Here is a 24,176-nt window from a genome sequence, read left to right on the forward strand (position 1 = left end):
CATTTATGAGCAGAGATGAGCAATTATACACATTAGCAAGTTTGCAAAGTGGTTTGGAAATATCCAGTAATTTAACTTGGGAATATGAAGAGTCAGCAAATATAATTCTTCAAGGGTTCCTTTAAGCCACCTGATTGTAAAGACTTTTGATTTGGGGTCAGTCTTGCCACTTCTTTAGAATTCTCAGAGTTTAAGGGTCAATGAGCTATTAAGCAGCACATTCTTCTAAGCTCCTATTATAAAGAGCTTTAAGGAAAGGCGAAGGCAATCAGCCCAAAGCACGAAAGAAACCTCAATAGCACAGTGTTTAAAAAGTAGATGTTTTGGGGGAGCTTTCTGTTTGATTTTTTGTTTTGATAAGCCACACTTAAATTAATTGCAGTTGCTTTGTGGATAACAGATGTTATATTCATGGTACACCTCTACCCCGATATAATGGTGTCCTTGGGAGCCAAAAAATATTACCGCATTATAGGTGAAACTGCCTTATATTGAACTTGCTTTGATCTGCTGGAGCATGCAGCCCCGCCCCCGTGGAGCGCTGCTTTACCGCGTTATATCCAAATTTGTGTTATATCAGGTTGCGTTATATCGGGGTAGAAGTGTACATCCTTGATTGCCAAAATAAATGAGACGTGGCAATGTGGTCTAGTGGACAGGACACTGAACTTGAAATCAGGAGTCTGGTTTCTATTCCAGATTTTGCCACTGGCTTGTGGTTTGATGATGGGCAGGCCACCTCGTTTCTCTGTGCCTCAGTTTCCCCATCTGTAAACACTTTGAGATGTTTAGATGAAAATTGCTGTATCAGAGCTATCTATTAATTTTATATCTAATGTTCTAAAAGGGCTTTCAAGAAAGGCTGAAAAAGTGCTGCTGTTCAATTCAACAAAGCATTCGATGCAATCTTGTTGGGATTCCTCACTACATTACTACTGCGTGAAAACCGGGTTATGTACTGAGTCAAAAAAAGACCTATCCCAGTGACCTCTGGAAGAGTGGACAATTCTGGTTGATGATCATTGTCTGAATTGTATGCATATGTCTTGTAATTTGTACCTTACAATAGAAAATGAGTGTTAATATGAATATGTTGGCTGAGCAGATAACCTGACACAATTTTTTTTCTCCCTTCAAAAGCACACAAAAGAGATGGGAAGACCCCAGAGCCCTTTGAAAGAGACAAGCCTGGAATCATGGACTCAGCCCCAGGTTGGTAGGAACCACATTATTGATAAGTTTCTCTGTTTGCCTTCCTTCCCCAATAATACAGTAGTGTTCGTTTCTGTGAGTCTTAACAGTATCAATTTGAGTCTCCAAAGAAGCACTTGCGTCTGATGAAGTGCGCATTCACCCACAAAAGCTTATGCTCCAATACTTCTGTTAGTCTTAAGGGTGCCACAGGGACCCTCTGTTGCTCTTTACAAAGAAGCACTGTAATGGTTAGCTCTCTGGTCTGTAGCATCACGTGACATTTGCTTTAGGTTCTTCTATGAGAGTCCCATGGTTAATGTGGCTGTTAGTGCTATGTTATCTGGCTAAGCCCTCTTAAGGTCTGCTTCCTTTTTCTCACCCCCCCCCTCCGCCGCCGCACGTTTCATACCCTAGAAAAAATGTAAGGATTTCAGCTCATGTCATTCATGGATTTTTTACCTGACACACATCATTATAATGGGGGTTGAAATAAACCAGTGACAAAACAGAAATTTAAAATTAAATCAGTATCCAAATGGTGTCTTAGGAAATTATGAACAGCTCATTAACTTCTGGGATAGAATTCTATTTAAGCCTACAGAATGACAGCTTAAAGTGAAGGCTCATGAATTTGACATATTAAATCTTAAGGTCCAACAGTTTGACCCACCAGAAAAGATGTGGTGCTTATTCAGATCAGAAGACAGGGAGATGGATGAACGGGAATATTGATATGCAACATTTACCTTCAGGAACACACAATACTTTATAGGATCCTATTTTGACATATTTACTTTGGCAAATCATTTATTACTAATTTGTGTATTATGCTAAATTTAGGAATTTAGAGCCATTTCCTTTATTTGTCTCTTACATTAGGGTTACCATATTTTAATTTAAAAAAAGGAGGACACTCCACGGGGCCCCGGCCGCGCCCAACTCTGCCCCTTCCCCAAAGTCCCCGCCCCAACTCTGCCCCCTCCCCTGAACGCTCCGCCCCCTGCTCCTCCCCCTCCCCTGCTTCCCACGAATCAAATGTTCACGGGAAGCCTGAAACAGGGAGGCAGCAGGTAAGCTGGGGCTGGGGTGCGGCGCGGTGCAGCGCGGCATGGCCCAGTCCGGCCCCACCGGCTGAGCGGCTCCCTCTGGCGGCCGGCCGGCCCAGGCCAAGAGGCTCTGGCCCCGGTGTCTCCCGCCTGGCTCGGCTCGGGCCCTGGGGCGCCGGCCCCAGCCCCCAGCCCCTCCCTCCCTATTTTCCCAGACATGTCTGGCTTTTTGGGATTTCCTCCCAGACGGGGATTTGAGGCCCAAAAAGCTGGACATGTCTGGGAAAATCCGGACGTATGTTAACCCTACTTACATATCAGCCCTGCCTTCATATATGTATAAATACTGGAGGGTGAGTGAAGAGGACTGACCCACTGTAATTACAGTCCTCTTGTCCACCTGGTAATGTCTGCCTATATTTAGAGTTCTGCCTGATGTTTTACACTGCTAGCACTCCTCTCAAGCAGCTCTGCCTGCAATTATGGCCTGATTTTAAAAATGAATTATGTATTGGAGCCCATGACATTTTCCAATCTATTTACTGCAAGTGAATCCAGAAAATCCAACATAGGAACTCACAATTGGAACTGAAAACCCACTTGTGTGCTCTCAATCTCTAGTTTGTGTGAACTGTTGCAGTAAGTGAATGTTTACATGAGGCATGATGCTGACTGTTCATGCACCTCTGGGTTTGCTCTTTGAAAATCAGCATCTCATTATCTGAATACTTGATTGAGGTCTGATGGACATGGGATTGAATTACTGCTGATTTTGAATGATATGCTCTTGAACTGTGCTTGCATATATACAGATATCCCTGTTGCTAGGTAAAACATGTGCATGTGAAATGAAAGTAAAAGTCTTGAATCATTAGCTCCCAAAGCACAGGCCTCTAGGCCTCTAGGCTAAAGGAATAGTTACTAACAATAAGGATGACCTTTATCAGGGGGCAGTTGTATACACACACCAGCCAGTATGTTGCATTCACTCATGCTGCAAGGGATTTTTTAACGTATTATGTTTGCCATTCTATATCCACCTATCTCAGATTAGAAATAAATTCTTACTTTACTTCATATTTGCTTGTGTGACTGAATAGCTTTAAAAATGTAATGTTTTGGGCACTCTTCGTACTTAGTTATTTAGAAAAAAACCTAAACCAGATACAATTTTTATGAGTTTTTTTGTTTGGATGGAAGAAATGTGATCAACAAAACGTAAAACACTGAGGCCATTATCGTAGCAGAAAATTAAATTAGTTGTTAATTCTTTCATGGATGTAATTCAGGCTACTGCAAATCCCTCCTTAGACATTTTATATAAAGTGAGTGAAAATTCATGGTACGGATAAAGGCTTCGTCTGTTTTATGAGCAACGGGCAAATGGTACAAATGGTGCCCATAAAGCAAATTGGTTCCCAACTCTAAAAGCAAGCAGAATATGCATAAAATCTAGTGGGAAGCACCATAGGAAGAAGCAACTGCTATTTATGGGAATATGATATTTACATGGATGAATGAGTGCCCCTTTTCTAAAAAGGACACTCAACAGTTCTCTTGGAATTCATAGAAAAATTCACTAAGTTATTTGGATTATTTATTGAGAATTCAAAGTCAGCCACTTAGTAGCAGGTTGCATTTTATCAACAAAAGGAAATAAACCCTACAGCCTGTAGCACATCTTCAGTGTTCAGGGGCTAATCTGGTCACGTGCACAATCACTGAAGCAAAGACTACCACATGTGTTTCCCGATGACAGGAAGCAGAGACACAGGCCGATATTGGTGTTTGGACAATAACGTACGAGACTCTGGCATGCTAACTAGTTATGCAACCCCCGAGCGGTCGGCGTCCAACTTCTTAGAGGGACAAGTGGCGTTCAGCCACCCGAGATTGCATATAGAGTGTAGCTTTAAGACAAAATAAGTGTTCTTGTGAGGGTGTTTCTTTATTTCCAGTTCCATTGTGGTTTTGGTCCTCCAAAACAAATTCCAGCCAATTATAGCAGTTATAAATAGACTCATGAGCCAGACAGTTTGAAATTCAATTGTCCTCTTCCAGGAAAACTGAATCCCAGCAAGCTTTCTCAGTGACACTTCATTGCACAGGTGGGAAAAGGGAGTCCTGTCAAAGCTATGGATTTGTGAGTCCGAATGCATTGTCAAAATCCTTTACCTCCACTATGACCCCTAATTAATTCAAACAGTTCTCTGTTGCTCTCACTATGAACCCAGTGATTTGAAATTGAACTTTCCTGTGTGGAACATAAAACATATGACAACATTAGAGGATGATTATATATAGTTCTTTGGTAAATTTTAGACAAGATTATTGCAGAGGAAGAGAGCGCCAGGAAAAAGGTACATTATAGTAGCTGCCAAGATGAGCTTGTCATCAGTTTATACACTGTTTTGAAATGTTAAATACCTGTATTGTTGTGGTTACGTTTTCTTGCTTCACTGCCTGATTAAACATTTGGCTGATAAACTGTGTCAAGGTTGTTCAAAACTGCGTCAGCTGCAGTTAAGAATACATGCAAATAGCCTAGTTTTCTGATGGTCAGCTAGACATACAGCAATTTAAAGTCAAACTAAGCTCTAGTGTTGGGTACTCCCATTTATAGTGTTTTACGTCAGTGTCATGGATTAAGAGATCAAGGGGGAGGGAGAATTAACTTAGAGCAAGAAAGAAGAATGCTAAGGGTAGAGATCCAGTTTAATAGGATAAGTTATGGGAATAATGCCTGGAGTTGGCTAGGTAAATTCTGCAGCAGTGGGCACTTGCCAGCTTTTGCCAGTAAGGCCATTAGGGTATATCTACCATCACTTCAATTTCAGAATTTATTTGTGCATTATTAAACTTTCCTCTGTTCACACCCTTTGCACTGTCCCCACTCTATATCTAAAGTACCCAAGGAATTTCAGAGATGGTTGGCAGCATTACATGAGAGGAGGGAAATGAATGGCAGTTGAATCTTTTTATTTATTACTTTTTAAGCACTTATCCTAACAACTCTAGGCACTTTATACCTTTAAAATGTAAGCAAAGGCAAAGAACAAAGATTTATCTGGTCAAAGTCCAGGCTAACAAATATAGCATATAACCACTCTTAATGACCACTCCGTATCCCTCAGCCCATATTCTCAACCAAAACCCAGAAAATGATGACCCTGGAGGTCAACAACATCCCCTTCTCACAAAACACTTTAAAAAAAAAAAGGACCTTTCTTCAGAAGGGTTAAATGTGCAATGATTAAAATCTCACTTATAATTATTCCCAGCTGGCGTGTACATCATTGTGTGTTTTATAGACCTGGTAGTACAAGGTACGGGATGTTGGTTATTTATGACCACCTGATGCTGCTGAATGGCAGGTGCAATGAAATACATAGGGATAATTTTATCGAGCAAGTATGACCCTTTCTCTTTACAAAGCAAAATAAGAGAACTGTGTTTCTTTTTTTTTTTTTTTAGTGAGCAGAATGTTTTAACAGAAAGGGGAAAAAAACCCACACTCTCACTGCAAGCCTAATTACGAGTGATGGAGTGTAGTATTTTTCTACACAGTTTTAAAGAATCACTTTTTAATCTTGGAACAGTGGATAACAACATCACTAATCCAATATTTTAACAGTAAATACATTTGATGATGGGAATTGCTACACTAATCTTATATCCCGCCACAGTACAGTTAAGAAATCCCCAGGGGTTTTACTAATCAGTTTTCATAAAGTAAATCAACTTGTGTAATTCTTATGCACTCTCAATGGCCTGTAACCGCAGACGGCGCTAGGCACAGAATTTTTGTCTTTTCCGTAAGTGTTTTGCACCCTAACCAGAAGCCAAGCCATCCCTCTCATGTTAAAACACACAGGGCAGGGTTTTTGGAGGGAAAATCTCTGAATATTCTTTCAGGGAGTTTGTCTCTCGTTGTGCTCTTGAGGGCTGGAGTTGGCTCCTCTTCTCCCTTCCCCCATTGTAGAAGGGGCCAATGCTGTGGATGTTGTGAAACCCCCATTTATGGACAGGTGGGGAGATCTGCTATGCTACAAAGTTCAGCACACAGCAAAAGACAAATATATCTCCCAAATTGAAAATATGAACCCTACTATTACTGTTAGATTACATATTGGAGGCATTTAATATTGATATATCAGCTCAATGGACCTCCATACCCTATCTGTGCACATAAGAACCTCTTTCTTTGCTCTGTATATGAGTTCAGGCCCTGGACTTACTAGGTGATGAAACATTAGAGAATGTGGTTCATGAAGTTCAGCATGGAACAGTCATTGTTATTTTGCAAAACCATCAAAATTTAAATAATTAGAACTTGTATCTTAGAATCATAGGACTGGAAGGGACCTCAAGAGGTCACCTAGCCCAGTCCCCTGCACTCATGGCAGGACTGTGTATTATCTAGATCACTCCTGACAGGTGTTTGTCTAACTTGCTCTTAAAAATCTTCAATGATGGAGATTCCATGATCTCCCTAGTCAATTTATTCCAGTGCTTAATCACTGTCACAGTTAGGATTTTTTTCCTAAGGTACAACCTAAACCTCACTTGCTTCAATTTAAGCCCATTGCTTCTTGTCCTATCCTCAGAGGTTAAGAAGAACAATTTTTCTCCCTCCTCCTTGTAACACCTTTTATGTACTTGAAAACTGCTCTCATGTCCCCTCTCAGTCTTCTTTTTTCCAGGCTAACCAAGCCCAATTTTTTTCAATCTTCCCTCATAGGTCACGTTTTCTAGACCTTTAATCATTTTTGTTGCTCTTCTCTGGACTTTCTCCAATTTGTCTATATCTTTCCTGAAATGCGGCTCCCAGAAATGGACACAATACTCCAGTTGAGGCCTAATCAGCACGGAGTAGCACAGAAGAACTATTTCTCTACATAAGTGGGAATGAAAACATCTTTATTTTAATGAAAAGCCTAATAACAACTGTACACAGTAAAATAGAAGATAATAATGGAAACTCTGATAGACATTTTTTTCTGGTGCTAACTAACGTGACTATAAAATGTGTGTGGTAGCTGGCCATCCACAAAGGCAAAAACCCAATCTCTTCTTCCAGGTGCCAGACACAGTTTCCGTTTTTAGTTGCAACTCCAGGTAATAGTAAAGAACCTGTACTAGCTATGTTTAATGCTAATCTTAATATAAAAATCTTTTATCTGAAAAATCAAGCTATGGACCTGCAGGATGGGTTGGGAGGACTAATTAATTATTAATTATAACTTTGTCGAGTCTAGAAACTGAAATGATCAGTTTCCAGTCTTTAGAACAATAACAAAAATGTTCAGAGTAGTTTTCAGATAAATGGAAGCCACTTTGCACTGTAAATACTGATACAGACAATATCACCTAATTTTATACTGCAGATATATGAGACACCTAATGCCAGTCAGTTGTCAATCTGAAAAGGCTAACGAAATAAGATTTCTGTGGATGAATGTTCAGATAAATAAATAGCACTTTCTCATTCCTTTTAAAAAGCTATTTAGAAAAAATCAATCAAATAAATAAAATAAAATGAATCAATAAATAAAAAATATCTGTAGGGAGTCAGTTACAGAGCTGTAAAATGCAACATTTCCTAACTTAATTTGTGTGTTCCTTTGCATTAATTGCAGGAGATTGTGGTGCCACTTACCTCATTCTAACTAAAGGGTAGTTGTTGGCAGTTTATTAGGTAACTAATATAGTTAAATATTATTATATATTGTCATTGGGAGATTTAGTTATTTGGAAAAGGAAGTTAATTTTCTAGCTTAAATCTGGAAAAGCCAAAAAAATCAGAGTCAAAAGTGAAACTATCCTCCTGTCCCTAACTCCCGTAAATGGTACGGTCACTTTAAGTGGGGCCTTGGAATATGATGGTTGAGTTTAGATGTACTGTAGAGTGCATGCTACATACTGAAATGTCTATGCTTAGTTAACTTGGCTAAGGATGGATTTTCATCCTTAACAATTATTTTTTTTTGGTCTGTTTTGAATCTAAATTAAAGCCTTTGTAAATGAATGCAGTTTTAGTTTCGGTAATTAAAATGAAGGCCCACACATAGAAAGAGCATGGCTGTTTGGGTAGGTCGCCCTCCATAATTATTTGTGTTTTTTTGTTATTGATCTACTGACATCTTAGTTCAGGCTTGAGTCTCCAGATAATTATAACTTAAAATGAGCTGCATGCCTTGATGAGCAACCACTCCAGAAATACAGTTAGTTGCAACATAAGAGGTTTCTCTGAGGCCTTAGTATTGCTGTTGCATACAGGCACTAAAAATTGGTCAATTGAGTGGGTCTCGAGCAGCATCAGCAAAAGAATCAGCAACAAAGAATCAGCAAAAAAAAAAAAAAAAAGGTCATGAAATCAGGAGTCTTCTGTGAGCACTTAACTCCTTATTGATTTCAGCAGGGGAGGCCATTACGAAGAAAAAATCCCATTTTGGTTCAAGTTTATCTATCAGTTTCTCAGACCAGCACATAATTATATGATAAAAACTGTCCCATTTCAGCTAAGCCACAATTCTATTATCAGCTGTTAAGAGCTAATTAAAATAAATGAGTGTTTCATAGACAAAGATTCCAGTGAGTTTGCCTCTGGTACGTCAGCACTGGCAATTATTAGACCTTTTTTCCAATTGTCTTGATACAACGGGTGATATAAATTAAAGCAAAGCATTTTTAAGGGAGGGAGTAAGTCCGAAGATTGAACAGCTGCTCTTTTGCCCAGCCATTAACTTCATTCCCACTTCTCCCAGGGTTATGGGAAGGTCCATGTTAGACTTCAGTACATAATTGTTTGCAGTGTTGTTGTAGCTATGTTGGTCCCAGGACATTAGAGATACAAGGTGGGTGAGGTAATATCTTTTATTGGGGCACTTCTGTTGGTGAAAGAGACAAGGTTTTGAGCTACACAGAGCTCTTCTTCAGGTCTGGGAGAAGAGCTCTGTGTAGCTCAAAAGCTTGTCTCTTTCTCAATCAGAAATTGGTCCAGTAAAAGATGTTACCTCACCCACAGTGTCTCTTTTGTACAGTGTCATGTGTAGCCCAACCATGTGAAGGAGAATGTGTCAGTGTAACACTGTTCAGGGTTAAGCAAGGTGTCCGGGGGTGAATCACCACCATTTACTCACCGTGGGGTGCCCATTTGGGGAAACTGTCCACAATTACCAGATGCTGGCAACACAAATGCACCTCTCGGAGCTCTGCGAGCCCCAACTTTCCCTTTGCAGACTAGCAGTTATCTCACCACACTGTGTTACACGCGAGTGCCCAGTTCCTTATCTTCTGGACACCTGCCATGTACACCGACCCACTGGCTCCATGGAAGCAGTGCACCTCTGGTTACTGGCTTCACCTCCATTCAGCGCTCTCTGTTTAACAAGGCACTTAGATGTATCTATAGTAAAACCAAATTGAAATTTATTTGGGAGCTTGAAATAAAGATTTAAATAAAAGCAAGTATAAGCATTTGGAAACATAAGGTTACAGATAAAAAATATAAAATGCAATCTATGCCTATACTTATTAACAAGTTATTTTCCTCTCTAATAAGATATTTCTCACCCAGTGGTCAGTCCTTACAGCGCTAGTCCAGTCAAGAAAGCTAGCATTCTCATGAACACTTCTTCTGCCAGAGTGTCTCCTCTGTAATGGTTAACATCTTGTGTCCTTTCTTCTTCTCTGGTACAGTTACAGACTATTGTCTCTTAGCCCAGGCAGTCTCCAAGTTATAGGCTTCTCTTGGGGTTCTCTTGTCTTTGTAAACACTCAAGCCTGTGTCTTGTCCAGACAGTAAGCATAGAGCTTGGGCTGGCTCCACGGTTATGGACTGTCTCAGTGTTGATTGAGTCAGCCCTGAGATTCCCCCGCCTCAGGTATGTTTCATTTCCAGCAGTCTTGGAATGCAGTATGCTACATGTTACATAACTAATATTGTTTCCTGTACAAGCATCTCACAGTAACCATGACAATCATTAATTTGTAGCTTTTGGCAGAGACCATATATGGCCGATTTTGGTAAAATACTGATAAGATGGTTGGACACAGGGTGATATAACTGGGCACGTCTATGTCACCATCAGGTTTACGTCTGTATCTCAATAGACAGCCACTTGTACATGTATCTGTGCCAAATTGTTCTGTTTACTTTCAACGTCCAAATGTCAAAGCTGCCAAGTCCGGAAAATTGGAAAACTATAAAGGTTTTTGTCCCTTGGCCCTTTAAATATTTAATCTTTTTTAATTTCGTGTGCTCTGACTTTTGAAGAACATCTCTTGCCACAGCAGCTGTGTTGTCTGCTAAATCAGATTGGTGCACACTGCTGAGCATTTTCTTCCTGTTCCTTACTTTGCATCTAATATGTCGTTGGTTTTATTACAGCGTAAATGGGGAATGAACTGCTAGCTGCAGAAGAGCTCCCCAGCAACCATAGCATTACCTGGGAAATTTCTGGTCTGGCCAGAATCCTCCTGGTTAATGCAGAAAGTGCATACACAGGCTGTCTCAAAATGTGTTCTGTCAACATATTCCTTGTTGCAGATGTAACAGGGAAGCAGGATGCTTTGCTGAGCAAAGAGCATTCTTCTAGCCATTCTTTGGTGCATATTGAATTGAGGAAAATATAACGTTCTGTGGTATGATCAGTGTTGAGCCAGATTACTAAAGGCATTTAGACACCTAAATATTCAGGTAGATATTCAGTGGTATTTGCAAAGGTGCATAACTCCCTTTGATTTCACTGGCCTGTTGTGGTTTATCCATGCCTCAACAGTACTGTCTAATTTCTTCAAGGACACAAAGCTTACTCTCCGCCTAGGTACTCATAATGGATCCCATGACTGCACCCCACAAACATTTTTGAATTTATTCTGACAGCAACCCTGTTTGGTCGGGAAACATTAACAATCCCATTACGTGACAGATGTGGAGCTGTGGCACAAAGACTTGAATTCATTTGCACAAAACCATCCATCCTTACTAACTGTGAGGTATGTCTATGCTGCTGTCAGAGGTGTGATTGTAGCTCATGTAGTTTAGCTAGCATGTCTATGAATAGCAGTGAAGATGCGGCAGCATGGGCTGTACAAACCCATCTAGAACTCTAGGGGTGTACTCTGCTCCTAGCCTGCACTGCACCACCTTGTCTTCACAGCTATTTTTAGCTGTGTGCTAGCCAGATTAAAGCTAGTGCAGGCAGCATTAGCTGCAATCACACTTCCGATTGCAGTGTAGATGAGTTGTGCTTAGTATGCACAAGTTTTAAAATAGTGAATATAAAAATAGTTATAATTAACATATGTGTTTATCTTGCCATTGTCCAGTTCAATGTTAAAGAGCTGTTAAATGTAATATCTAGCGTAAAATGATGAAAACTTTATGTGCATGGGAAACGCACACATAGGCTGCTGAATAAACCAACTGACTGAAATATCTGTACATATCAGGGTACAGGGGATAGTCTGCTTCAGAGAGTGTAAGCAAATTCATGTTTTCAGACCTCATTTGGAAGCTTAAAAACAATATCTGTCTTCTGGGTGGAAGGGCTCTGAGAGAGGGTAGCCTGAGTGAGGGGAATATGGGAAGTTCAGAAATGTTGGTCTGTGAAAAGATCAGCAAAATGAATACTATTTTTGTCTGTCATCAATGCGTATGGGTCCCCCATCACTATAATATCTGAGTGGCTCATCATCTTTAATGTATTTATCCCTACAACATCCCTGCCCGGTGTGTTTATCCTTATTGTACAGATGGGGAACTGAGGCAAATAGAGGCTAGTGACTTGCCCCAGGACACTCAGGAACGTCTGTGGCAGAGCAGGGCGTTGAACCCAGCTCTCCCAATTCCTAGGCTCATGTCTAATACTGGACCATCCTTCCTCTATCCTTCCTCAGTCAATTGTTTGTTTTTTAACTCCCCTGTCCTTCTCTCCCAATTCATGATGCTTGTGAACCTTTCTACCACTCCTGTTCAGATTTTTTTGTATGATTTGATTTCGTTAGGTTTAAAATAAAAATAGCAATCCTGCTATATCATGCCCACCTATTCCACTTGCCTATTAAATTGTTTCTTGTTGGATAGGCAGTGTGAAATAGTAAGCAAAACTGTTAGAGCACATTGTCACTGAGTTTTACAGCTGCTCAGCTGAGTCACCTCAGTGCTGTTCACAGGTATGATGCTTGTAAAACAAGGGGCATGAAGTGGATTAAAAAATGCCAAAAGAATGAGTTTGCCTTCAGGTCCAGAAGTACCAGCTACATGACCTGTATTTGCTGAGACAAGACAGTGAATACATTTAGCTACACCACAGTATTGTAACAAGAAGAAAAGTATAGCAAGACTCTGAATTCTTCATTTCACCTAGTAGTATGTAAATTGTTCACAATGAGCATGATCCTGCCTGAGATCAGTGAGAGCTTTGCTATTGACCCCAGTGGAAGTAGAATCAAACCAAAGATTTATTAACCATTGACTATGAAGGGTTCAGAAGTACATGGTTAATAACTAGCCATCATTCACAACTGAGGCCAGGATATGACCCCCACCACACTGAACAATCAATGACATAAATCTGTTTTGTCTCTGGCCAGTATGGTGTAAAAAACATTCTCTTAGCTCAGTGAATGATGATAAGTGTGAGTTCTTGACCCACTTGTTGAATGATTTTTTTCTAAGACCATCTAGTCCCATCTTTGATACTGACTCTCTTGGAGGCCTGAGCCATATTACTTAAACTCTCTATCAATTCCTCACCTGGAAAATTGGTTACCTATCCTAGCTGTAAATTAGTTAATGTATATCAGGTGCTCTGAAGATGAAGTGGGCAACATACATACTTAATATTAAGACACTTAAAAAAAGATTTAAAGGACACTGCCAAGTTTGTTTGTTTTTTAAGAGATGCAAACATTTTTTGTTAAAAACAAACAACTCAGGAGCTGTTGGGGAAAGGGTGTCTGTATACAGACTTCATATCAATGTGCAGAGATTTAGCTCTTGTGTTTTCCTTTTCTGTTAATGAGAGTAATACAATAAATTAGTGAGCTGGATATTCATCCCTTAATATCATTTGTAGTAGGATATGGCTGTATGGAAGTTTCTCCTTCACAAGTCTCTCTTTTTCCAACCCTCTCAGGCACAAATCAAAATTCTATACTACGGCATTGATTTCTAGGGAAACCAATCACAATATCAGAATGAAGGATTAAGACTTTATTGCATGGATAGCGCAAAGAAAATGAATGTTGGGAGGGGAATATTTTGGTTAAATGTACAGTATATAGATAATTTTGACAATAACTGTTACTTACTTACAAAGGAAATTATCATAACTGCCTTAAAATGCAAATTTTGCTTTTTATGTTCTAATACACTTTTCTTTAAGAACAGGTATTTCTTAGGAAACATAATTAGCACCTGCGGAATATGCATTTCACGCCAAAACAAAGCAGCTACATTTTTTGTGCCATCTGTCCCATTCTGTGAGATTTGCTGAAGGGAAAGGTAGTTTTCTGTGCAGTATTGTTCTTTAGATACATGAACTCATTAATTTGTTTTGGTTTATAGTGTGTTATTTTCCCCCTTTAATAATTTTGAAGTGCCCTTTTTACAAAACAGATCTAGCTGATTTAACTACCAAGGGGATTTGAACAGCTTTCATGGTGAAGGACAAACACATTAAGAAAACAAATACACAGACTCAGACTGTGGTTTCTGATGCTGTTGACCAAGACTGTGGTTTGGAAGATATCGCAAATGTCTATAAAGTGTGGAGTCTACATTTTGCACTTGTATTCTAGTGACAATAGCTGATACTGGTATACTGTAGTCAGTGTGTGTTATCCATGACACTACCCACAGATGTTTGTTTTTAAATCTACAAACTGTCACAAGAAAATAAGAGCATGACTGGCACAGTCATCACAGCATGTACACGTGCACTTATTTGTAGTGTGATATATATACCTCGTATGTGCATGTGATATCCATGGGACAAATCGCAGTTGTGAAAAATTGTGGAGCCAGGTGATTAATTTATTGTGTACTTTGCCTATCCTCTGTCTACTAAGCCATCTCCCCAGGATTTATTCTAACCTTCCAACTTCTCTGCAGTTTCAAACAGATGATGGTACAATAAAATATCAATTTGCTCCAGAAACATTTCCTCCCCATGCCACTAGTTGTAGAAATTTCTTCTTCAAAATTATTCTAGGCTAGGGTTTAGGGTGGGTAAGATGCAGTCCTAGGTACCTAGGGATACAAAAATGAGCCCCTGTTTAAAACAGCACCACCAAAAAATATTACTAACATCTCTAAAACATTACTAATTCTAGAGATGGCTTTTTGTTTGTTTTTGGTAACATATGAGCAACCTAAAACGTACATCATGGTGTGTGTTGTTTAAAAGTTTTATGGGTACTCTTTTGGATACCCTGAATAACAACTCATGCTTTTATTATGAATAACTTGCTGCTCTGAAACTCAGAATGATAAAACCTTTAAATTGTGGACACACACATTCACACACACACTCACTCTCTCTCTCTCTCTCTCCTGGGTAGGGAACTGGGCTAGGACTTGGGAGAACAGGGTTCCCATCTCTATACCTTCACAGACTTCCTGTGTGGACTTGGGCAAGTCATTTAGCCTGTCTATGCCTGAGTTCCCCATCTGTGAGGTGTGGTAATATCACTTTCTTACCTCAGAGAGGTGTTAAAAAGATTGTGAGGTGCTAAGGTAATGGGGCCATATAAGTACCTGAGATAGATAGAATACTACTCCATACAGTAGTATTGTCTTAGGCCAAGTCTGCAGTAGGAGTGCTTTGTTAATATAGCATGCTTAGGTGGATGAGGCTTATACTGGCAAAACTGTGCTTTCGGCAGCATAGCGTATTCTAGCATAGTCTGAAGGTATCACTGCATATACACTAGGGTCTTCTGCTGGCACAGCTGTGTTTGGTCACAAATCACAGCTCTGACCAAAATGGCCATGCTAGGAGAAGTTTATAGTGTAGACCTGGCCTCCTTAGATTCTCTGTCTGTGGGTGTATGTACACCTCTATCCCAATATAACACGACCCGACATAACACGGGTTCACATACAACACGGTAAAGCTCTGACACGCTGCTCTGAGCAGCGTGTTAAGGGTGCCGGGCTGGGGCCGAGGGGTTGGATAAGGGGCATAGGGTCTCTGGGGCAGTCAGCCCCTCGCCCCCAGGGTCTAGGAGGCAGAAGCTGGGGGGGGGGAGTAATTTTGGGGGCCCGGCAGTCCCAGAGTGGCCCGGGGGATTAGCAGGGTGCTGGGAGCAGCCCGCTCCGCTTCCCTCACCCCAGCCCCAGCCGTGTCACTCAAGGGAGGGGTTTGGGGAAAAGGATCCCCCCCGCACTCACCGGCAGCAGCGGAAGCAGAGCAGCCTGACCCCAGCCCGCTCCACTCCGCCAGCTCCCCGCCGCGGTGCTCCGCTTCCTGCCGCAGGTGAGTGCTGGACCTTTCTCCACACCCCCAGCGACATGGCTGAGGCTGGGGCAAGGAAAGCAGAGTGGGCTGGGGCCACATTGCTCTGCTTTCCACCACCAGTGAGTGCGGACAGCGTCCTTTCCCCAACCTCCCTGCACTCACCGGCGGCGGGAAGTGGAGCAGCCCGGCCCCAGCCTGCTCTACTCCACCAGCTCCCAGCCACAGTGCTCCGCTTCCCGCCACAGGTGAATATTGGGGGCATCCTTTCCCCAATCTCACCGGCGGTGGGAAGTGGAGCTCCACGGCTGGGAGGTGGCAGAGTGGCGCGGGCTGGGGCCACGTTGCTCTGCTTCCCGCTTCTGCAGGTGAGTGCCTGTCAGGGGGTGGAGGGTGTGGATAGGGGTTGGAGCAGTCAGGGGACAGGGAGCAGGGGGGTTAGGTAGGGGGTGGGGTCCTGGGGGGTGATTAGGGACAGGGGTCTCTGGAGGGGGCAGTCAGGGAACAAGGAACAGGAGGGGGCCTATAACGCGGTCTCACCTATAATGCGGAGGACCGCGTTATTTCCTGGTAGAGGTGTATATCTGAGATTTTTACTAGGGCTGTCGATTAATTGCAGTTAACTCACATGATTAACTGCAAAATATTAATTGTAATTAATCACAGTATTAATCACACCGTTAAATAATAGAATACCAATTGAAATTTATTACATTTTGGATTTTTTCTATATTTTCAAATATATTGATTTCAGTTACAACACAGAATACAGAGTGTACACTTCTCACTTTATATTATTTTTGATTACAAATACTTGCACTGCAAAAATGACAAAATAGATTTTTCAATTCACTTAATACAAGTACTGTAGTGCAATCTCTATCGTGAAAGTGCAACTTACAAATGTATTTTTCTTTATTACATAACTTCACTGAAAAACAAAACAAATGTAAAACTTCAGAGCCTACAGGTCCACTCAGTCCTACTTCTTGTTCAGCCAATGACTAAGACAAATAAATTTGTTTACATTTATGGGAGATAATGCTGCTGGTTTCTTATTTACAATGTCACCAGGAAGCTAGAACAGGCGTTCGCATGGGACTTTTGTAGCTGGCATTGCAAGATATTTATGTGCCAGATACATTCATATGTCCCTTCATGCTTCCACCATCATTCCAGAGGACATACCTCTATGCTGATGATGCTCATGTGATAGGTTGGACCCCCTGGGATGTCACCTGGTGTGCTGGGACACCACTATTCTGCAAGCCTGGGCCCCCTTTTACCTGGGCTAAGCTCCCCAGCCTTTTCCAGCCAAGCACACAGGCAGGGCCACACCCAGCTGCCCAGAGAGACAGAGATCCGCTCTGAGAAGGCTCAGCTGAAAGGGCTTGCCACAGCACCCAGAAGTCCACCCCCCACCCCCCTTTGGAGTGAAAACCCAAAATTATATGAAATTCGCCTCTTCCCTCAATTTGGAGGAGGATATGCACAACTTCTCTCTCCCCCCAGTTAGAAATCACATATACTGGGTTATATTGTAAACCAGAAATAAGTTCATTAACTATAACAGGTGTATTTTAAGTAGTTAAGGAGTTAGCAGACAGAACAAGGCAGATTACTAAAAAAATAAAACAGAGCACACAAACTAAGCTTAATACACTAAAGAAACTGGTTACGTGTAAGTTGTCACTCTAAACATGGTTCTAATAATCTTCTTCACAGGCCAGATGCCCTTCCAGTCTGGGTCCAGTACTTTCCCCCAGTTCAGTCTTAGTTGTTTCCCTCAGTCATCTTTGGTGAGGTAGCAGGGGAGAACTGACAACCCGGATTACCTCACTCCCTACCTTTATATAGGATTTGCATAAGGCGGAAGTCCTATGTTTCCTAGTTTGACCTCCCAACCCCCCAGCTTCGCATGGAAAAGTACAGAGTTCAAGATGGGTTCCAGTATCAGGTGACATGGTCACATGCCTCTGTAGGGCCCCGATTAGCCATTCTTCACTCACCCACACGTTCACAGGAAGACTAAGCTCTTTTACAGTCCATTGTCTCGTGCAGATGGGCTATCACCACTGTCAGACTTTTTCATTGTTGTACCTGAAGTGTTAGCAGGGCACATCATGCAAAGTATCGTAGTTGAAATATAGATACATAGACAGTATTCCTAATTTCAGATACTGAAATGATACATGCATACAAATAGAATAATCACATTCACTAAATCATAACCTTTTCAATGATATCTTTCATATGATCCATCTTGCATAAAGTATCTCAGTTATGTCCTATGCATATCATAAGCATATTTTTATAAAGAATCTGGAATGATATATCACAGGTCATTAAAAATAATGCTTTAATTAAATTTGTGAACTCCTTGGGGGAGAATTGTATATCTCCAGTTCTGTTTTACCCACATTCTGCCATATAATTCATGTTAAAGTAGTCTTGGATGCTGTTTGTTTTAAGAACACGTTTACTGCAGATTTCACAGAATGCAAAGAAGGTACCAATGTGAGATTTCTAAAGATAGCTACAGCATTCGACCCAAAGCTTAAGAATCTGAAGTGCTTTCCAAAATCTGAGAGGGTCGAGGTGTAGAGCATGCTTTCAGAAGTCTTAAAAGAGCAACACTCTGATGCAGAACCTACAGAACCCGAACCACCAAAAAAGAAAATCAACCTTCTGCTAGTGGCATCTCACTCAGATTATGAAAATGAACATGCATTGGTCTGTACTGCTTTGGATTGTTATCGAGCAGAACCCATCATCAGCATGGCTGCATGTCCTCTGGAATGGTGATTGAAGCATGAAGGGACATATGAATCTTCAGCACATCTGGCATGTAAATATCTTGAGAGATCAGCTACAACAGTGCCACGTGAAAGCCTGTTCTTACTTTCAGGTGACATTGTGAACAAGAAGCAGGCTGCATTATCTCCTGCAAATGTAAACAAACTTGTTTGTCTGAGTGATTGGCTGAAGAAGAAATAGGACTGAGTGGACTTGTGGGCTCTAAAGTTTTACAATGTTTTATTTTTGAATGCAGTTATTTTTATGTACATAATGCTACATTTGTAAGTTCAACTTTCATGACAAAGAGATTGCACTATAGTACTTGTATTAGGTGAATTGAAAAATAATATTTCTTTTTTTTTATAGTGCAAATATTTGTAATAAAAATAAATATAAAATAAAGTGATCACTGTACATTTTGTGTTGTGTGTTATAATTGAAATAAATATATTTTAAAATGTAGAAAACATCCACAAATATTTAAATAGTATTCTATTATTGTATAACAGTGTGATTAATTATGCAATTAATCACAATTATTTGTTTTAATTGCTTGATAGCCCTAATTTATGTCTCAATTTTTGAATACCCAAGTCAAACACTTTAAAAGGACTTGATTTCTGGAAAGTGCAAAAAACCATCCTCTGAAAATCAGGCCCCTCTAAAGTTTCCTGGGTTAGGCACACACAAATTGAGGCATTGAAACTCAGCATCACTTTTGAAACTTTTGACCATACATGTGTGTATAATGAGTTTGTGTGACTTAGAAGACAAAGACACAGATATATGTGTAATTCACATCTCAGGTCTCTGTAGAAATATTACATTAGTCGAACAATGTGGGGTGGGTAAAAGGTAGAAATCACTTAAAATGATCACTGGAAAACAGTCTGTAGAGTAATATTTTTAAAAATAATATTTCAAAGAATCCATGTGAGATTGCTTCTTAAATTACAAGCCATGTTTCATGCAATTCCTTGGGAGCTTCTATCAGCAAAGGACAGAAAGAGCTTATGAGTAGGGTCCTACCAAATTCATAGCCATGAAAAATGCATTACGAACCATGAAATCTGGTCTTTTATGTGCTTTTACCCTATACTATACAAATTTCACGGGGGAGACCAGTGTTTCTCAAATTGAGAGTCCTGACCCAAAAGGGAACTGCAGGGTGGTTGCAAGGTTATTTTAAGGGGGTTGCAGTATTGCCACCCTTACTTCTGCGCTGCTGCCTTCAGACCTGGGCAGCCGGAGAGCAGTGGCTGTTGTCTGGATGCCCAGCTCTGAAGGCAGTGCCCCACTAGCAACAGTGTGGAAGTAAGAATAGCAATACCATACCATGCCACCCTTTCTTCTGCACTGTTGCCTTCAGAGCTGGGCAGCCAGAAAACGGCAGCTGCTGACCAAGACAGGGCCAGCTCCAGGCACCAGCTTCTCAAGCAGGTACTTGGGGCAGCCGCTCCGGAGAGGGGCGGCACGTCCAGTTATTCGGCGGCAATTCGGCGGACGGTCCCTCACTCCGCCTGGGTGTGAAGGACCTCCTGCCGAATTGCCGCCGCAGATCGCGATCGCGGCTTTTTTGTTGTTTGTTTGTTTTGGCTGTTTGGGGCGGCCAAAACCCTGGAGCCGGCCCTGGACCAAGAGCCCGGTCTGAAGGCAGCAACACAGAAGTAAGGGTGGCAATAATATACCATGCCATGCTTACTTCTGTGCTGCTGCTGGCGGCGCCAGCTCTTCCTTCAGAGCTGTGCTCCTGGCCAGCAACTGCCGCTCTGTGGCTGCTCAGCTCTGAAGGCAGAGCCGCTGCCAGCAATCTCGCACAAGTAAGGATAGCAGTACCACAACCCCCGCTACAATAACTTTGCGACCCATGCCCCCCCCCCCCCGACAACTCCTTTTGGGGTCAGGACCTCTACAATTACAACACTGTGAAATTTCAGATTTAAATAGCTGAAATCATGAAATTTACTATTTTAGAAATCCTATGACTGTGAAATTGACCAAAATGGACCATGAATTTGGTAGGGCCCTACTTATGAGCTAAAAAGTCCCAAAGAAGCTGGCAGTGCAATTTATAATCTGTATTGACTGGACCAGGTTATAACAGGCCTTCAGGAAATTTCTCCAGTAAGTTTTCACTCATGCTAAGCACTAGTTTAATTTAGCAGTGTATAGTACTTATCTCTCATAATCAAATATAAATGGTAGAGGATGCTAGTGAAAATATAGTGGATAACTAACTATATATCCTGCATTTCCATTCCCTGTTTCTTACACTATCCCCATCTAATGTCATCCTCTTTTACTCCATTGACAATAGTAACACCTGATCCTTACATTGATCCTCTGGCATATGCTAGCTGTATTCTCTCCCTCTGGATTTTCCTGGCAATGCCTGGAGTGTCAAGATCCATAAATTTGATGCTAATTACAGTGGATTCCAGTCATTTATACTCACTCAATTTTATCTTTCTGTTCAGCAATTTGTTGTGTAAAGTAATGTGACAAGGCTCTCAGCTCTGCCTGGCATTCTTAATTCTGATGGGTTTTCCTATAATGACATTTTTGTGTGTGCGTGCAGCTCACTGATTTGCTTAGTTTGTCTACTTAAATTAAAATGTATGGTAGTTATTCTTTACAGTCTGTTCCATTTTTCTTCCAGTTCAGAATTCAGACGTCTTCTGTTACAATAAGTATCCAAACTTAGGACTAGCATATAGTTTAGATTTTTTTCTATTTTTTTTAAGGTAGCTAATTTTGGCTAATCAGGAATGAAATAATGGAGAATATTGGGCATTGTATTCCTTGTGATAAATTGATTTTAAAAAGTAGTTACGCCAAGACCATTTTACATTTTTCCCTGGCCATGCTGCATATAAGACTGGCAGTCTGCCCCATCAAATTGAGCATTTGGGAAAGAGTAAACAACCAACTTCAATTGGAAACATGGTTAGCAAGTATTGCACATAGTGTAAGAAGCAGATAAATGCTGGTCTATTACACAAGAGTGAACTTCATAGAAAACATACTGTGTTTTTTTCCCTTTAGAAAGAAAGAATCATTCAAATTAACTAGTGTAAAATAAAGAAATAAATTGGACCTGAAAACTGCTGTCTCTATCCTGGCAGAATTCCTATTGCCTTTTTTTACAGACTTCTTCCTAAATGAGAATTGCAAAATTTGGCCCCAAATGAAAACAGAGACATAAACCTAATTCAATAGCTCTTGTTTGAGATGAAAAGCCTCTTCCCAGCCTGAGCAGGTAGCCTGGGCACTGTGCAGTTGTTGGAAGGAATCTCCCCCCCCCCCCCCAAGGCCAAAGTGCAGCTCTTTAGAAACCCCACATGGTTTACTCTGCCTAACTGATGAAGCAGGCTTCACAATCCTTTATGTCGTTTCTTGATGTTGGAAAAAAAGGATCACTGCATTAGAAGATTTTTAGGCCCATCTCTATCCATCTGCTGCACTGCCATGCAGGTACCTCCCCACAGAGCTGAGGGTTTACTTTTTTATGCGCTGCCCCCCACAATCTTGTTCTCCCTTACTCAGCAGAACTGTACACGGTTCTGTTATGAAGAGGGTATTGTCAGTCAAAAAAGAAGAGGCAGGATTCACCCCCGCCCAATCCAATTATGTTTGAATTATGGTTGATTCTATCCCTGAGGCCCAAAACAGAGCAGAGAGCTAACCCTGCCCTAAATATAGGTGATATCCTCAGCTGTAGAATGAATATAAGTCTTGGAAAGTGATAGCAGTAAAGGAAGAAGAGTTTTTCAACTACTTTGTTTTAAGGTGATTATAATGATCACGAATTAAGTCTGCACTAAATTCTGTTAATAGCGTGGCTTCTTAATCAGTTTTACTTTTCTTTTACACAAAAGTATTTCAGTTTGCTTTTAAATTTACTCTAAAAACAAGTAGAGCAGCTGGAAAGGCCCAATACGTAAGCTCTCGCAAAGGAGTCCATTCTTATATATATATTTTTTTAATACTCTCTATTTTATAATCTCTGAAGGGCCTCACAATTGTACATTAAAACCGATATCATACACCACTGTTTGTATCGGCTGTCATTCTGGGTAACCATTAAAATAATTTGTGAGCACCATATATGCTAGTCAGCTTTGGCCTAAGTACATCCATAGAGGATACAATATTTTTAACTGTTTGATCAGGTACCCACAATATTTCTAATAATTCCCTCTTCTAAATATATACGGGGACAAATAGTGGTAGTATTGATAAATGGCAAGTCTTTAAGGGTGACTGTATTAAAAAAGAAACTAAAATGTGAACATAAAAAAATCCATGTGGTTTGCCACCTTTCCAGAAGTTGGTCTTAACTCATTTCTTAAGGAATTTGGGTAGTAATGTAGACAGTTGTTTCCACACTGCCGTGTCACAAGGAGATGCTTTTAAAAAGTAGCAGGTTTAAAATGCCTTTCTTTCTGTTAAAATAGGGACTGCAGTGGTTTGGCACCCGGCTGGAACAGACTCTGGTGACATTTGAGTGAGAGATCTTACATCTCTGAGGTGGAGTTAAGTTTAGTTGTGTACAGTACCTTTGACAAGGTCCCTCACAAAAGGCTCTTATGCAAAGTAAGCTGCCACCGGATAAGAGGGAAAGTGCTCTCAGGGATTGGTAACTGGTTAAAAGATAGAAAACAAAGGGTAGGTATAAATAGTCAGTTTTCAGAATGGAGAGAGGTAAATAGTGGTGTCTCCCAGGGGTCTGTTCTGGGACCAGTCCTATTCAACATATTCATAAATGATCTGGAAAAAGAGGTAAACAGTGAGGTGGCAAAATTTGCAGATGATACAAAATTATTAAAGATAGTTAAGACCCAGGCAGACTGCCAAGAGCTACAAAAGGATCTCACAAAACTGGGTGACTGGGCAACAAAATGGCAGATAAAATTTAATGTTGATAAATGCAAAGTAATGCACATTAGAAAGCATAATTCCATCATATAAAATGATGGGATCTAAATTAGCAGTCACCACTCAAGAAAGAGATCTCGGAGTCATTGTGGATAGTTCTCTGAAAACATCCACTCAATGTGCAGCAGCAAAAAAAGTGAACAGAATGCTGGAAATAACTAAGAAAGGGATAGATAATAAAACAGAAAATATCATATTGCCTCTATATAAATCCATGGTATGCCCACATTTTGAATACTGTATGCAGATGTGGTTGTCCCATCTCAAAAAAGATATATTGGAATTGGAAAAGGTTCAGAAATGGGCAACAAAATTGATTAGGGGTATGGAACGGCTTCCGTATGAGGAGAGATTAATAATACTGGGACTTTTCAGCTTGGAAAAGAGATGGGTAAGGGGAGATATGACTGAGGTCCATAAAATCATGACTGGTATAGAGAAAGTAGATAAGGAAGTGTTGTTTACTACTTCTCATAACACAAGAACTAGATGTCACCAAATGAAATTAATAGGCAGCAGGATTAACATAAATAAAATGAAGTATTTCTTCACACAATGCACAATCAACCTATGGAACTCTTTGTCAGAGGATGTTGTGAAGGCCAAGACCATAACAGGGTTAAAAAAAACCTAGATAAATTCATGGAGTCTAGATCCATCAATGGCTATTAGCCAGGATGGGTAGGAATGGTGTCGCTAGCCTCGGTTTGCCAGAAGCTGGAAATGGACAACA

The 24,176-nt window shown here is 40.7% G+C and overlaps 1 protein-coding gene across 1 annotated transcript in view; it reads left to right on the forward strand.

Annotated features, from left to right (window-relative positions):
• The window catches only part of PCDH11X (protocadherin 11 X-linked), a 1,041,521-nt gene that overhangs the window by 496,903 nt on the left and 520,442 nt on the right, over positions 1 to 24,176 (forward strand). The window contains exon 5 of the mRNA XM_034780506.1: positions 1,141 to 1,212. Within this exon, the coding sequence (XP_034636397.1) occupies positions 1,141 to 1,212 (72 nt within the window). The remainder of the gene's footprint in view (positions 1 to 1,140; positions 1,213 to 24,176) is intronic.

Source organism: Trachemys scripta, chromosome 9, assembly GCF_013100865.1.
Source record: "Trachemys scripta elegans isolate TJP31775 chromosome 9, CAS_Tse_1.0, whole genome shotgun sequence".
In the NCBI taxonomy this organism is placed as follows: Eukaryota; Metazoa; Chordata; order Testudines; family Emydidae; genus Trachemys; species Trachemys scripta.